At 38.8% G+C, this 16,996-nt stretch overlaps 1 protein-coding gene across 4 annotated transcripts in view; it reads left to right on the forward strand.

Annotated features, from left to right (window-relative positions):
• Nucleotides 1-16,996, forward strand: part of LOC117307181 (cAMP-dependent protein kinase type II regulatory subunit-like) — a 62,790-nt gene that overhangs the window by 32,027 nt on the left and 13,767 nt on the right. For all 4 annotated transcript variants that reach the window (XM_033791855.1, XM_033791852.1, XM_033791851.1 and 1 more), the window contains exons 5-10: nucleotides 5,228-5,269; nucleotides 5,792-5,856; nucleotides 9,952-10,093; nucleotides 11,633-11,734; nucleotides 12,551-12,625; nucleotides 13,318-13,383. In XM_033791855.1, the coding sequence (XP_033647746.1) occupies nucleotides 5,228-5,269; nucleotides 5,792-5,856; nucleotides 9,952-10,093; nucleotides 11,633-11,734; nucleotides 12,551-12,625; nucleotides 13,318-13,383 (492 nt within the window). The remainder of the gene's footprint in view (nucleotides 1-5,227; nucleotides 5,270-5,791; nucleotides 5,857-9,951; nucleotides 10,094-11,632; nucleotides 11,735-12,550; nucleotides 12,626-13,317; nucleotides 13,384-16,996) is intronic.

Genomic DNA, 16,996 nt, shown 5'->3' on the forward strand with positions numbered 1-16,996 from the left:
GGAAGCCAGCTCTTTTCAGAGCCAACACTCCCTCAAAAGAGATTAATTTATCACCTGGTTGTACCCACAAGTTTGACTATTATTTTTTAACAACAGATTATTTTTTTGCGGAAAAATAACACCATATGTTGTTCTGTTAATTTGAATAAATTGATAAGGGCTTAGGCAGGCGTTATTTTAAAAACACAGAAAATAAGTTTTTTTATGTATTTTTGTTGAGTTTTAAATTAAAACCAACCTCTGTTCAATGGAATCTATTGATCTTTTGGGACGGTATGTACCCAGAATTTCTAAAATTAAATTTTCTTAAAAAATTAATTTGATAACAGTACCAATTTAAAAAACCTGTGGTCTTGGGGTATAAATGTGTGGGTGTATGTTGGTTTGCACATAGTTGTAGCTAGCACCTTATAGGCACTATTATTCTAAGCCTTTGTTAATTGATGGGAACAGCACATGTGGTGTTAAATACATCATAGCTATACGTTCGTTAGGCTGTTACTATGGTGATGTCAAGCACGATAACTCGTCTATTATTGGAGAGTCCGTCTCCTAACCTAGAGTATGGATCTCCCAGTTTGTTCAAACATTCATTAAAAATGGTTTATTTGCTTTTTATGAGGCACTGTTTTAGTCCGAAGAGGATGCTTTGTAAAAAGAGAAACCACAATTATTACAGTGTAAAGCCCGGTTCATACTTCGAATGCGATATACACATGAATATGAATTTGGACGTCACAAATTTGCAACACATAATTTGCATCAGTCGACTTGTGCTCAACTCCTGTGAAAGATTAGCTGCGAGAAATAGCCACGTGACGTGGCATTCGCATGAAATTTATCCAGGCTTGAGCCCGGGTTTGGCTGTGTGTGTCCAGATTTGATGGAAATTAATCACAATAGTTTAGTAAATGATGATCAATATTGACCTCTTTGCACTATCGTAACATGAGTCTGCCATGCTTTTCAGTCTCCAGGCCTGATACTTCACGGAGGCAACGAAGGCGATTGCCTTCTGCGATTGCCTTCTTGCCCCCTGGTCAATGCCTTGGTGGCCTTGAACTGTTCCAACAGAAATTTACAATTTCCACATAAGGTGCTCTTTAGCAACGAGAAACTGCCTTGGTGTCCTTGCCCTTTCAAAAACGAAGCATGCTGGCCTGAAATTTGGGAGTCAATAGTATGCGTGTAAATGTAGCATCACCTTAACATTAATACTTCACTGTAAAGCACAAACAAACATCGACTATCAAAATGGTGCAACCAATTTAATGTGATGATGACGTCAGATGAATTGGGTGATTGGGTGAATACATGCAGGGTGTTCAGTTTGAAAAAAAAGGCTTCAAAGGCAGGCAGTAAGCTAACACAAGGGCTGAACCTGCATTTATTAATAATTCCGTCAGAATCCCACAGCAGTAGTGTAATTCAACACCTACTTGTGCATAATTTAGGGGGGCTTGGATAAAATCTGTCTGTTGACTTAATTCACCCAACGTCATCGCAGCAATAAATTATGGGTATCCGATTCCCTATCATGTGTTTTGTAGTGTGCATTTTAGGCGGTGCGGACATTTGCATGCTCATCATATTTGTACTGCAAAAATGATTCCCTGAATGGCCTCCTAATTGTGTCTTATCAGACATTCTCTACGGGTACAATCCCAGATATTCTTTACAGGAGTTTAGGGGGGGGGGGGTACATCTTTACAAGTAGATTTGGTGCTTGATATTTGGCATGGTGTGTGCCCCTTCCCCCTCCGCCGTAATGTATCTTAATTATTTTATGGGAATCTCAGGAATTCTTTAGAAGATTTTAGGGGAGGGGGGGGGGGCGTGTATTTCTGTACTATGTATTTCTGTTATGTAGTGCTGATTGACAGATAGTCAAAGCCATTGATAGTCAAAGCATGGTCAAAGCCATTCTTAAACAGGGGGGGGGATGCTGTCATCGTGCAAGACTAATAAAGACAGTCCAAACATTTTTGTCAACCACACAAAGTGCAACTAGAGTTCTTTAAAACCATGCTTAAATAAAGCAAGGTACCCATGCTAAATTGCCCAGGTTTCATAATCCAAAGTAAGAAAAAGTTGATACTCAGTTACTATGCCATATTTCTATACATCACTATTATTTCACTTAACATGACAATGGGCGAGAATTAATAAGTTGGGCTACATTATCTTTAAAATTTATGCTTTCAATCATAATTTGCATACGGACACTTGGTGTATAGCTATAGTCTTCCAAATATATGTTCTTTTCTTGTACACATTGTACTTGAAACTGTCAAATAATATCATTTTAACATCCAGCGTGCATTCATGAAAAGCGGCTACCTTTCTCTTCCAGACAGTTTGTCATTATGCCTTCAGATACAAAACCGCCATGGATCAATACCACAGTTTCCTGTCTAATTAAATTTCATTCTACTGCAATGATAGCTCCTTGTGCAGTAAAATGGGTTATCCAGCCCTGTGCCACTTTTTTGCGTATAGAACGGCTGTTGATTCAGCTTGTAGTCCTGTGGCAATGCTAGTGAGTATAGTTAGTAACTGTAGCAACAACACCATGCGTATGCACAGTCTCGGTGTGTGTGAAGGAAAACTGCGACATACAATGTTAATCCCATTTGATGTGTTAGAGTTTATACATTTGAAGGACTGCTGGATGGACCATCAAACAATTTAAAGTCGTGCACTTGGCCTAATTTCATAGAGCTACTTTGAAAACACAAAAAACAGCTTAGCATATCAGCATTAGGCTTTACCAGATTCAGGTTACCAGCCAAAGAACATGTCATATGTATCATTTATAACTGATATCCTGCTCATTTCTGCTAATCGGGAAATTATTAAGCATTTTTTTCTGCTTAAGCACCTCTATGAAATTGGACCCGGGTCAGATTTTTTCTGGAAGCGTTGTTATTAGTCTTGGTATTGAAACAAAAGATACCTGATAGTGAACTGAATCACTTCTAAGTAGGATTTGAAACTTTATAGTGGAAATTAAATACGATATGGAAAGGTTTGCGGTATTTCGATGTTTTGATCAGTATGCTCTGATCGTCTTCTGAATCACTGTAGCATGTAAGCCATAGAAAACATGGGCGTCCGATATGTGAACCAGAAACACAAGGGTTAACCCCATGCTCTTCCATGATAAGTGTTCTGGGTTATTTTATGTGCACTACAAATCCTAGTACAAGGGACCTATGACGTATGTCCGATCTGAAGGATTAAAAATTATAGTAAAGTATCTTGCTCAAGGAAACAAGTGTCACTGCCTGGATTCAAACCCACACTCTGCTGCTCAGAAACGCCAAAGCTTGAGTGTGGTGCACACTCCACAAGAATGCTTGATGAATCTAATCAGCGTCCAGAGATTTGGTTGTTGAGTAATGCTCAAAAAGAAATTGCAAATATTTGCAAGTGGAGATATTTTAATACAACCCAATGAAAGATTAACACAATGTACCTGCTTTTGGATCTCACTTTAATCTTCTTGTATAATGATGCCAATTATTCCATCATAGAAAAAACCCAACCCCACAAGAACGATTTAGAAATTTCATCAGCATCCAGAGATTTGGTTGTCTTGTAATGCGGAAAGAATTATAGAAATTTCCAGAAGAAATGGCAAATACGTGTACCTGCTTTTGGATGTCACTTTAATCCTCCCGCATGACGACGGCAATTATTCCATCATCGGAAAAAAATCCAACCTCAAATCTCACCTGACGTCTTGTTTAAAAAGCTAACGTCGTTATCACCAGCTACTAATCGAATCTTGAGATCGTCACAGCTGTTCAAGAACCATCTCAGTATCTGTTTGGCCGGGGATCAACAGCGAGTTAACAACGTCATAATTCAGTTTCCTCCTCTCTCTCTCTGATCATTGAAGTGTTTAAGACTCTGCTGGAATCCTCGGGATCTTGTGACAAATTTGATTGAGATTTTAAAGATAAAGTATTAAAGTGCCTTTTGACAGTCACAGAAGAGACGTATATTGTAAAAGGTGACGGCGCGGGCTCGCTGTCAATCTTTCATTCGTTCTAATCCTTTGTAAATTCCCTAATACGAGTTTGTTATTTCAGATATACATAAACTTAAAGGTATTATACAGGATTGGTGGAGATGATCATAAAAAAAGTGGCAGACAGCAGGCTTCGATATAACCCACAGCAATTGCTGCGGTACCAAATGCTTTTGCTGTGGTGCCCTTTGCTTTTGCTGTGGTGCCCTTTGCTAAGTTCAATTCAAAATTACAATTGCCTCATAGGTCATAGAGGTGCCCCTTACCAGAGGGAAATTGCTGTGCCCCTTTGAGAGAAAATTTTAAGGCCTGAGGCTGTGTTCATCTTTTGTTGGTTTATTGGTTTTATTAATTACAGGTTGGTAATTTTATTCTTAATGCTGATAAATGATTATACGGTACCTTTGTGTGAGAGTAGATATTGTTATCATAACTGCACAATACAATGGAGGTTCCTGACGGGTCCATTAAAATATTTAATGTGGCAAGCACTAACTTGAAATTGATTGCATTTGATATTAATGTCTGATGTCTGCTGCATTGTTTGTCTGGACTGTTGATCCACTTATTTTACTATAAAGGTAGGGTGATATATTGTTTTTTTTGGTCAGTGTAATACACAATTATAAAGAAAGATACAATAATAGACCTGAAATTACACGCAGGCCATGGTGGCCGTGGCTGCCGTTGCCCCCCTGGTCTTCGCCTTGGTGCCCCTTCAAAAGTGTTTCCAATAGACTTTAAGATTTTTCAATGGAAGCGCCCTTTGCAAAATGAAAATGGCCTTGCCTTTTCAACATGTTCAAAGATGAATTCCAGGCCGGCAATAAAAGTGATATATATGCAGAAGTTCCAGCAAAATGCAGTGTCCATTTGTTCAGAAACAGCAAAAAAAAGTGGCACTTTATTTGTACAAGAATGTTGAATCAATCCATGTTTTAATAGCGAGGTGACAGCGGGACCCAACTGAAACTCTGTGAATGAAATTTAAAATTCAAATGTTTAGGGCGAAAAATTCTCCAAACCATATTACTTTGAAGGGAAGCTTTTCTTTAAATTGCTTCAACAGCTGCACTGCTTGTTTTGTTGTATATTTACCAATCTATGAACTTACCTTTAATGTTCTTTTTGACATATGCATTGTTGGCAAAAATAGAACTCATTTTGTTTGTTGTCTTTTTGTAATTCCAGGAGCAAATGCAACAAGTGTTAGACGCTATGTTTGAAAAACGGGTAAGCAGAATCTGTGTCTTTATAAGTAATGAAGGCAGGTCACTTGGTTCATATCCAATCTGCATGAAAGTAGAGCTAAATCTTATATTCAAACGGTCAATAAGTGACACTCCCAAAGTCTACCTTCTCCTCCCAAATTTAACGAAACAGTTGCTTATTTGAAATCTTCCAAAAGGAAAGCACTGAACAAAAGAATCGGTACAATTATCCAGAGGTCAGTGGTTCGAGTCCCCTTCCAGCCATCTTTTCTTTGTTCAAAAACAATCTACTTTATTGATATTTAACGTAAAAAACCCCGATCCCCTTTAGATGATCCCCTGGCTGCTGCTTCCCAGGTTGTATCGTAAACTTGGGTGTTATCCCTGTTCACACAGCAATGGCTTCTGACTGGCACCCCCCTTTCCATTGTGTTTTATTACTTTGAAACAAAAAGAATCGTCAAATTTGTCCAGAGCAAGTTATTCTCTGCACTTTTCACAAACTCATATCCTTCCTATTTTTGTCTGAATCTTGTAACCACAGACACAACCGGGCGATCATATTATTGATCAGGACGATGATGGAGATAACTTCTACGTCATTGACAGGTAAGACACCTCATCTTCCCCTCTCCTTCCCCCCCCCCCCCCTCCTTTGCCTCCTGCCTCCTCCACTCGGGGGTAAGAGGACTTCCCAGAAATAGATCCATACCACCTGCATTTGTTGACTGATTTCACAGGCTCGGGGTGCACTACATGTACACGTTATGTAAATGTGCTTTGTATCAACAGCAGGATTTGCACGTCATTCAGAACCACGATTCGTGAGATAGTGTAGAAATGTAGAAAACATTATTGCCTCGATCAGCCAAAATACAAAATAAATCTGTCTTTTGTCAACCGTTTTTGTGTAGCTGTGCTCAAAATAAAAAAATTCTCAACTAAACTCATGATTACTGGTATATAAATGCTAATAAGAATAAGCTATCAAAATAGAAATGGAATTTTAACATAAAAAGGGATGGCGCAGTCACCATGATTATAAAACCACACAAAAACATACTGACTAGAAGAGATAAATTTCAATTATGAATTTAATAAGTCAATGAAGTGTGTAATGGGCTATTTTGTTTAATCAATTAGTGTTAGTACTGCAATGAAACAAGGAGATGGAGTGAGAATTTCACAAATAATAAGTCAATGAAGTGTGGAATTGGCCAATTTCTAAATCAATTTGTAATAGTACTACAACGAAGCAATGAGATTGGGTGGGAATATTGCAAATTGCTGCCATGTGTGTTTTTTCTGTATAGAAGGGATGACGTTTTCTGTTTGTTTGTAATTGGCCCATGACTTGGCATCAGGCCTGCTAGTTCACGGAGGCATCAAAGGCGATTGGTGCCCTTTAAATACTCTGCAGTAGATACTTACAGTTTCCTCCTAGATTGCCCTTCCAAAGAGAAAATGCCGTGGTGCTCCTGCCCTTTCAAATGCGAAGCTTACAGGCCTTGGCCGATTTTGAAGCAATAGTCTTGCCTTCAATCTGAAAGTGATTCATTTCCACATTTCATGATTGCATGTTTGTAAGTACTGAAATTTTTACCTGACAAGATATTGCATGATTTGCTCGTCAATTTTGTGCATCTGTGGGGTATAACCAAAAGTAACTCTAGCAATCGGACCTTAAAACAACCCATGGCACCCGCAGCAATTGCTGTGGTGTCCTGTGCTTTTGCTGCGGTGCCCTGTGCAAGGTTCCTAAACAACTGAACAAATTGACATTTTCCCCATAGTAGAAGACCAGAATAATAAATTCAATCCATGAATCATGCACCCACGTGTCTGCATATCTGTGCATATTTATGACAAAAGTACTCATAAACATTGGGATGTTGGCAGTGGCATCGTTGCCTAATTGAATTTGCGCCATTCAGTTTAAAGAAGTATTGAATTGTTGTAAAATCCAATTTATTCAAGTCGGTTCTCAACTCTCAAGTCAGTTTTGCGCAACTCAAGTCAAGTCACAAGTCATTATTCGTCAAGTCGCAAGTCAATGAGCGACTCAAGTCAAGAACACTGGGGAAAACACGTGACTGTTCAATGTATGCCCTATAAGATTATGGTGAACAGGGCTGATGGTGAACCATGTGAAAAGGAAAACACATGGCTTAAGCTCGCCATCATTTCATTTGAGGCAGGTTTGTTTTTTTGCCCCATGAGTAGGCAGCCTTAATGTACCTACTCAATTGAATGTATGCCATGGAGGTTATTTTGTTGCATCGTGGCACATGGGCCCGAGAGTAAATCACTGATGAATTAATCAGGTGTGATGGCAGGGACTGAAAGCAAGGCCTTAGATCCGTTGTTGACTGTACTGTTAACTATTCTCTACTGATATGTCTTAAAGCCTGTGCTTTTGCGGTTAATTTTGTTAATGTGTAACCGTTTCTGAAATAGTCTGTTACATGTAACTGTTCCGATTCATAAATACAAATTTGAGTTAAAAAACAATCTTTCACACAACCATGCATGACATCAAAAGATGCATTTTGCAGCAACTTCGAGTGAACTTTTGCATGATTATCCTAACCGTAAAATTGTAAACATGTATTTGGATGATTGGTCGGTTAACCTTGCTTAGTCCATATTCTTGAAAGAGAAACTATAACACAAAGTTCATTTCTCCAAATTGTAGTTGATATATTGGGGTCTGGGCTTGATTTTGCAAAGCATACATAAAGGAGGGAAGGGGGTTGGTATTTGCTTGAACCATCCACAACTCCTGAAAGAATAAGGAGCAATTTCAAACAGCGCGATTCTCAGAGATTTGGAGGCAATGTGTCCCTTTAAGACGCCATCATGTCCCTTTAAGATGGCCTCGTAATACAAAGACCCTTTCAATACAATCTGGTGACTGTTAAAAAAAAGTGACTTTAATTATGGAGAGATTCTGAGAGGTTTGAAGAGAGTGTGCCCCTTTAAGACAGCCTCGTTAGGGGGGATACAGACTCTTTCAAAACAATCTGGTGACTGCTTTTTTAAAGTAGAGACTTTAATTAAGGAGAGATTTCACTAATGGCCCCTACACAGTCATCTATCATCTTGACAGGTGAAATTCATACAACCAGGTACCGCTGGCCACATGCATGGAATGTGCAGTAATTAAAGAATGGCTGGAGCGTATTAATTGTGAGAGAGCTTTTATTTTATCATGTTGGGACATGTGACCTTCTTGAGTCATTCGTTTCAAGCTATTGTACATGACGATTGGGGGGGTGGGGATGTTTTTGGCTGAAATCGTACACAACAGAGTTAATGTACAGCAAAAATAAACCGGGGACTGCGACAGAGTTGATCACAGATTTTCAGACAAACAAATTTCAGTGGAAGGTTTACAGGGATGTGGATACTGTTCCTTATAAGCTAAGGAAGCATTGTAGTTGGTAGTTTAAACTATTCAGAGACAGATTTCCCTTTGAAGTAATGTGGTTTGGAGAGTTTCCTCACCACAAAAATACATTTGAGTTTGAGAAACAATTTCATGCATGAATCGTTTCTCAGATTTCTGAGGGTTGGTGACTGTTCGCAAATGCTATGGCCAGTGACCTGCGGTTGGTACCTGCCGTCACCTCACTAAACTTGAAAATACTGTGATCATTTGTTTTCTGTTTTCTCAGCAAGTAGACACTATATTCAGCTGGAATGTTTACGTGTATTTTATGGTATCTTTCTCTATAGGTTTGCCTATAATTGTATAAATGCACCTTTAAGGTTTTTGAAAGCAGTAGTATGTATTTAGCATCTCTCGATGCAAGTTGCAAGTTGAAACTTACCCTAGCAAATGCTTAGTCAGCAGTTATTTACATGTAGACTACATGTAACATTGTACAGTACAACTCAGATGGCCCTTCACATATTAAATTGACTCCTTGTGTCTATTTACCCTGGCCAAGCTGCCTCCCACAAAGAACAAACATGTAAATTCTGGTACCCGAAGCTATAGAACTAGGGATTGAATTTTACATGCAGGCTGGGCATTTGTGTCTTTAGTAAGACACATCTGTGGGCATAATGTGCTACTCTTCACCCAGGTGTATTAATGTTGATGCCTGCAACGGTTGACATTGTGTTTGAATAATATTGGTTGCCAGAGGTTACAAGCTCCTCATAGGCATGACAGTTTGAAGATTGGTCCAAGCCTCTCAGTCATGATGTGCTTGTCTTCACCCAGGCGTATTAAGTTTCCTACTTACAAAGCTTGGAAAACACATCAGTCCTCAGTACATGTACTGTACATGGTGTATGTTAGTTGCCCAAGTTTGCATGCTTATATTAAGGAGTTGGCAGTCAGAAGGTTGGTCTAAGACTATAAACCATAATGTGTTTCTATTCACCTAGTTGTATTAAGTTTCCTGCCTGCAAGAGTTGATGTGTTTGAATAACTCATCAGTCCTCAGTTACTTATTCCCACTAAGATCAATGGAGAAAAAGCCTTCTAATTTATCACACCTTTGTAAATGAAATGGCCATCAAGTCCATTTTCATTTTTGAAAACCCATGTTCTTTGGGAAACTTATAAAGGGGCACCAAGGCTAAGACCAGGGGCAAAAGAGGTATGGATGGCCTCTGTGTAATTCCAGACCTGGCCAGAATCTTATTTACTAGTTCCAGAAAATAATACGTTCTGTCTTTCTATTTCTACAGTGGAATGTACGACATCTTCGTTAACGGCAACAAAGTAGGCGCTTACAACAACACGGGTAGCTTTGGAGAGCTGGCTTTGATGTACAACACACCCAGAGCAGCGACGATCGTTGCCACGACACCGGGATCGCTATGGGCACTGGTAAGCTTTGACTAATTCCATTATTCACTCATTAAAACGTTTAAGAATCATCATGGGTATTGTGCGTATCTGGTTTACATTCAGTTGAAGTATGCCATAGGCAATGCAGTGATATGAGAACACGTTTGGGGCAGCTTACAATTATCAACATTTTCACAAGCGTACAAACCATACACTTTTTCAATACCCCCCCCCCCCACCCTAATACATTCTTCATACAATAGTTAAAACTTGAAAAGTTATTTGTTAAGGCCAGGTTACACTCCAGCGATAACAATAACGATCACGACGCAAAGAGAACCCATTCTATTGGTTGAAATGCTCCTCGCAGAATATGCCCATGCTCATTCAACCAATCAAGGCCGTGCATGGTTTACATTCTCATTCTCATTCTTGTTATCGAGGCCTGTGTGACCGGGCCTTCAGGTTTTGCGGAAAGTCTGTAAAATTGTTTTAAATAAGCCCTGAAAAGTCTATTACAGCTTACACCATGTGTACACATACGCAGGTAAGCGAGCCCTTATACTCGATTAAATGGTGCTACTTTTTTCCAAGGGACCAAATATTTTGCCTTAAGACTAGATTTTAAAGAGAAGATAGTTTACTTTCAAGTTATAGTCTGGTTATTGTCTCGTTCTTGACACCCGCTGAACATGCACAGTCTGTTTGCAAACATATGCCCTCACAAACCCACTAAAGACACTCCAACAGTATAAATGCAAAAAGCTTTTGAAATTCTATACAACGTGTTAAAAATCAAGTTTGCCAGTATGCACTGCAATTCCAAAACTACTCAATCGCCAACCCGGCAACACCATTATATACCTTGCAAATTAGTTGAGCGATATTCAACCCACTTTACATCTCCAGGATGTGAATGCTACACAAACCCTTCCACAACACCGTGTGCCAGATCGGGTGAACCGGGATACCTCCCCATGATTAATGCATTACAGCTTAAAGGCACTAGACACCTTTGATAAATTGTCAAAGACCAGTATTCTCACTTGGTGTACATCCCAACACAGGCCTGTATGCTTTGTTTTTGAAAGGGCAAGGGCACCAAGGCATTTTCTCCTTGGTAAAGGGCAACCCATCAGAAAATTGTAAATTTCTACTGGAGCATTTCAAGGGCACCAAGGCAATGATCTTGGGCATTGAGGCAATCGCTCTGTGAAGCATCAGGTCTGCCAAATGCATAAAATAACAAATCTGTGAAAGCTTGGACTCAATTGGTGATCAAAGTTGCAAGAGAATAGTGAAATGAGAAAAAAAACCTTCATTGCAAAATTTGTGTTCTTTCAGGTGCCCAATAAAAGGCTTCAGGGGCTTGAAGTGTTGTATTTATTTTAGTGAGAAATTACCTCTAATCTCAAAACTACATTACTTCAGAGGGAGCTGTTTCTCACAATGTTTTATAATACAAAATCTCTCCATTGATCGTTACCAAGTAAGTTTTTAGGCTAATAATTATTTTGAGTAATTACCAATAGTGTCCACTGCCTTTAACACTTTCTAATGACCCCCCCCCCCTTGCAGGATCGATTGTCATTCCGGAGGATAGTGCTGAAGAATGCTGCTAAGAAACGTAAGATGTACGAGACGCTACTTGAGAGTGTCTCCATGCTGAAATCCTTAGAGGTAAGATGAAACCCTACATCTTGTCAGTGTTTCCCTGGGGGAACGGAGGATGGGTAAGGTTCCAGGGCCCCGAGTTTTTATCCAAGACCTGCTTAAGCAGCAAAAAATAGCTAAGCACAACAAAATCATTCTTATGTATGATTTGAGGTGAAGTGTCAATATATATATATTTGGTTTGAGCTCCCAACATTTACATCAGGAAGATATTAACTGAGTCTATTTGGTTTGCGGTAATACCATGTGTGTATCTACTTGCCAGGTAGAGTTTGTTCTTAAGAGAATTGTCTTGCTATTCTACTACCGCGGAGTAGATTTATTCAGATTGTTCGTGAGACTTCCAAGTTCTGAACAGAACTGTCCTGCTTTTTAACTACTACCCGGGCGAAAGGTATAGAAAATTGGCTGGGACTAGCACTTAAGCTTTATAGCATCGTTGTTAACTGCGCTACAGCGGATTGAGTTCTTAAATTGGTCTCATTGTTTCGACTAGCTTGCTCTAGAATAAGAGTTACCAAAATAGGGTATCGTGCTCATTTCTTCTTAGCAGACAGTTGTTAAGCAGTTGTTTGATCTACTTCTCTAGTGCTGAGGACACTGTTCCTAGAAGCTCCTTGGAATCTATAACTCCAGTGGTTTTCCAAAAGGTGGACATACCATCATTTCAATGTACCTCTTAAGATCTATAGATCCCAGTTTCAGACTTGATTTGTTAGCAGTGGCTCTCACCCTCGCATTTACATGTATCTCAAAAAACAAAAGCAAACGTAATGTCATTATTGAATTTTCACTTTTCCTTTACCTTTTTTCCCACCCTAGCCCTATGAGAGAATGAATCTTGCCGATGCTTTAGTAACCAAAAAATTTGCAGATGGTGAATGTATAATTGCACAGGTAGGTTGATCATTGCTTCCACCCTTTCCAATCCTGCCCTCTTCTTTTATCCCCAGCCAAATTCTTTTGATAAATTTAAGCCTTTGAAGTTTCTGTGTCTCCCCCTTCCCAACTCCCCTTATCAATATGTAAATAAATGCAACTATACACAGTTGAATAATCAGATGAGTAAATAGTGTCAAATCTCCATGGTGATCACTTGAGTATAAAGTATAATAATGTAATTGTAAACAAAAGTTTCATAAGAAAATCCCTTTGCTGCTGCTTCCCAGGTTGTGATCACTGGCTAAATGTCAGTTGAAGGTTGTAAGGGTTTTGACTCTCGCACCCGAACAACGACTTTGACAAAATAGGGAGACCGCCTGATATAAGCTTATATTTGCCCCATGAGTTTTCTCTTGTACTATAAATCACTCACTATTAAAAGTCAGGTTCATACAAATGCAAAGCACATTTGACGTCACAACTCTGTTTTTCGCTGCCAAGTGATACAGATGGGTAGCGCTATGAATATGGCCCCCTGATTGTTTTTATCATTGTACTGTATCGTTACCTGTGAAATTAATAAATGAAATGAAATCCCACGTTTCCCCGTTGGGTATGTGGGAGACTTGAAGGGAAATGGGTCGGGTGGATTACAGATTCTTAAAGCCCATACAATCTCCCAAGTGTTTCTCTCTGTGCCCCCTCAGGGTGATGACGCTGATGGGTGCTATTTCATTGAAGATGGCAGCGTACGGATCACAATGAAAAATAAGGTAAGGGCACCATACACAACCCAACCCCCCCCCCCCCAACTCTGTTTGAAATTTTCATACTGCATTGTTTCTATTTTAACCTCAGATATTAATAACAAATATTAACCACATTAATGCTTGTAACGTGATTGAGCACAGTCATTTGTTTTTCATACACGCATCACATGGCAGTCAATTTTGTCTGTGATGCTGTTTTACATGCTTACTGTAGACTGGTGCTCACAACCAATTTCCGCAGTGGTGTGTAGTAGTGTCTTCAGGTTGCTAGACAAAGATGGCTGTTGTGTGATGATGTCATTTGTCACATGATTCCTAATATCTAAACCACAACACCCACAACACTTATTCCTTTAATCGTGCAACTTAGTTACTTTAACTTATTGAAATGGAAAACAATTTTTTTTTGGGGGGGGGGAGGGTGGGGTCAAAAGACTGACCTAAATTGTTTTGAAAGAAAAGTGCAAATGAGATACAAATGCAGCGACCCAGTAATTCTGCATTGATTTAAGAGCATTTCCAAGCAAATATGTTAACATGCATGACAAACTTCTGAAGGCTATTTGTCAAAATGCTTATCATTGTCAGTCATATCAAATGATAAGATTGATCAAAGACGCAAGATTTGATTTCTTTCTCAACGACAATGAAATGAATGGAGCCCTTTTAGGCACGAACAGATCATAAGAGTAACTGTATTTGAACAGACAGGTAGAATTACGCCCCGACGCCCAAAGGAAAGTTGGCTGTTTTATTTACAGTTTTGTTGATCATCCTGCGGTAAAATACCACCACAAGCAGAGAGCCGGGGCGGCATGAATAATGTGGTTTGAGATTAATTTGAGGCGATGGCCGTCCGCGCAAGGTCATTCACTCCTTGAAGATTCTTATCGGATTATTTGTGCATGATTATGGACGAGTCGGTTAGGATCCTACGGTGGGGATTTCAATAATTGCATACTCATGCATGCATAGGGCATACATTGGCATACTTCTCGTTTTTTAGTTTGGCAATTTTTGTTGTCGGAGTTAGTTTTGACTCTTCTTTTAGAAAGAGTCTATCTTTGAGGTTATCCAGAATAAGGTTGAACTCATTTTAGGTAAAATTTCTGTTCTATTTTGTGTGGTACTTAAAGGCTAATCTATCTTTGGGGTTTTCCAGAACAAGGTTGAACTCATTCTAGCTAGATTTATTTTCTTTCTCTGGAATTTCTTTATCGCCTATTTCATAATCGCATTTTTCTGTCAATGACTTTAAAATCATTTTTTGTGGTACTTCAAAGGAGTGAATTCTTACAAGCAATTTTGCAAAGAATGTTTTTTTAAAAACCGAACACGTCTGTGCATACCTACAGCAAATTGTGACTTACATGTAGCAGGAAGTTGTTAAACCTCTTTGTGCTTCAGTTGATTATAAAGCACAAAACAATTATGCGTCACCAGAATAAGATTACCAGCCAAAATACCATATCACACACACCGTTCGGAACTTGTTCCCCGCTGTTTTTTGCTTAGCAGAAAATCATTAGGCAATATAAACTGCTTAATCAGCTCTTTACATTTGGGCCTAAATTAGATCTACATATTACTAAAAAGCGCCCGCCCTATTCCACATTGTATGTTTCCATCCTATGTGTTCTCTTTCATTCTACCCTTTATATCACAAGGTCTTGTCTTTCCTGCACACTCATCCTACACTCCCCTCACGCATGTTGTACATCATCAGGGATACTCTGGGGTTTATCTTGCTCGTAGCTGCCATAAGTGCCGCATGGTTCCGACTTCTTCTAATCTAGAAGCATGGGATGGGATGGGAAACTTCTTCGTAATGATCTTTTGATTGACGTGTTTAGGAATCTCCCTTTATTGCATGGGTTCTGGGATGGAGGCAGTTCACATTCAGTATAGGGAAGGACTGCACAATCTTTGCTGGGTTGTTTTTTAATTGCATGTATTGGAAAGTTACAATAAGCAAAATCAATTCTATTTAAAGTATGAAATTAATTTTACCTTTCACCTTATTTTGATGATCAAGACCATTTTGTTGCTAACAGTCAGTAAAGAACTGGTGATTATATGGAAGTGGGGATTTCCATGTATATGTTTAGCATGTTTAACAGGTTAGCAGGGAATTTTTGATTGTGCAGAGCCATGAAATTGGGCCCTGTTCTAATTTCATGGCTCTGTAATTCTCTGAGTTCTGCGCTTGCAATCACCATTCTTTGCATACAGGGTAAGCGCCGAGTACGCACAAGCGAAAAATTCCCTGCTGACCTGTGAAATACATGACTTTGCGTGGTATTGCCAGCTTCCTTATTGCCAATTTTTTTGCTAATGGTAAGCAGAGCTAAAAATTGGGCCTAGAAGTCATTCAGCCATCATCTGTTTTGCTGGCTCAAGCTGGATTGCTTTTGCAAAAGAAGAAGAAGGGGGGGGGGGGCTGTCTGATATCATTGATTTAACATCATGCTCCTCTCTTGCTGTCACAAATTTTGTAACATTCCAAGTAAAATTGTACATGCAATCCATAAAATGAAGGAAAAACCTTTTAACGCATTGATCAACTCTTTCGCAAACTTGCACCAAGATAAAACATGACCAGGTATCTTGTTACATCGATAAAATAAAACGTTCCCAGAGTATCGGTTACACTTCTTACCCATTCAAATGTTTGGCCAGTCCTTTCTTAATTTTGAACCAACTGTTTCTCTGTTACTTATTTGGATCGAATACACATCAAGGGGAAAAACTTGCAAGTACGTGTAACAACTTTGTGTCTTTAAATTATTATAAATTCAATTTGATTTTTTCCTTTGCAAACATGCACCCTTGTATTTTTGTAAAAGAAGGTTTTATGCAGCCCTTTGTAATACAAGTGGTCTAAATTTAACAAAAATTCTATAAAAAAATATGATATATTTTCAGTTATCAAATATTGTTTTGTATTCTGAAGGTAACTGCCACTGCCACTTTGAAATTATTATTTAATAACAAAAATTGTACTACCGAGTGACAAATAATTTTTTTACCAGACAAATATAATAATAAAGTAAAATAGGAATAAAGACAATCATGTATTCCTCACCCTCCGATTCAACCTTTCCCTTTTATTATTTCTTCCTCGCCCCCATGGCCATTTACACTTTATGATTGCCTTCCCCCTCGAAGAACTAAAAAACAAATCTTATCAAATTGAGTTTGCCATTCACTGCACCACCTTCAGCACAAAACACGAAAACCTCCAGGCTTTTAAGATTCATTTCCTAAATTTTGCAACTTCCACAACCTTCCTTAAGGGGGTGGAAGGAAGAAGCAGATTCAACAAGACTCGATTTAAGAAACATCTCAAAGTGTTTGTCTCTAAAGATAAATCATTTCAAAGAATTTTTTCTTCTTTTTTTCTCATCGGATATTTAATTTCCCCTGTCTATATTTTTATGCAATATACAATATTAGCATTTCTGACTTGAGTTTGATGTTGTATCATGCATATATTTTGATTCACTAACCATCTGAGATGTACGCATGTATTCTTGAAAACGTTATCTTGGACTTGACATAATCTCATTTTGTAGCAAAACTAATGAATGTCATGCATTTCAGAGCCAGTAAAATT

This window comes from Asterias rubens, chromosome 2 (assembly GCF_902459465.1).
Source record: "Asterias rubens chromosome 2, eAstRub1.3, whole genome shotgun sequence".
NCBI lineage: Eukaryota > Metazoa > Echinodermata > Asteroidea > Forcipulatida > Asteriidae > Asterias > Asterias rubens.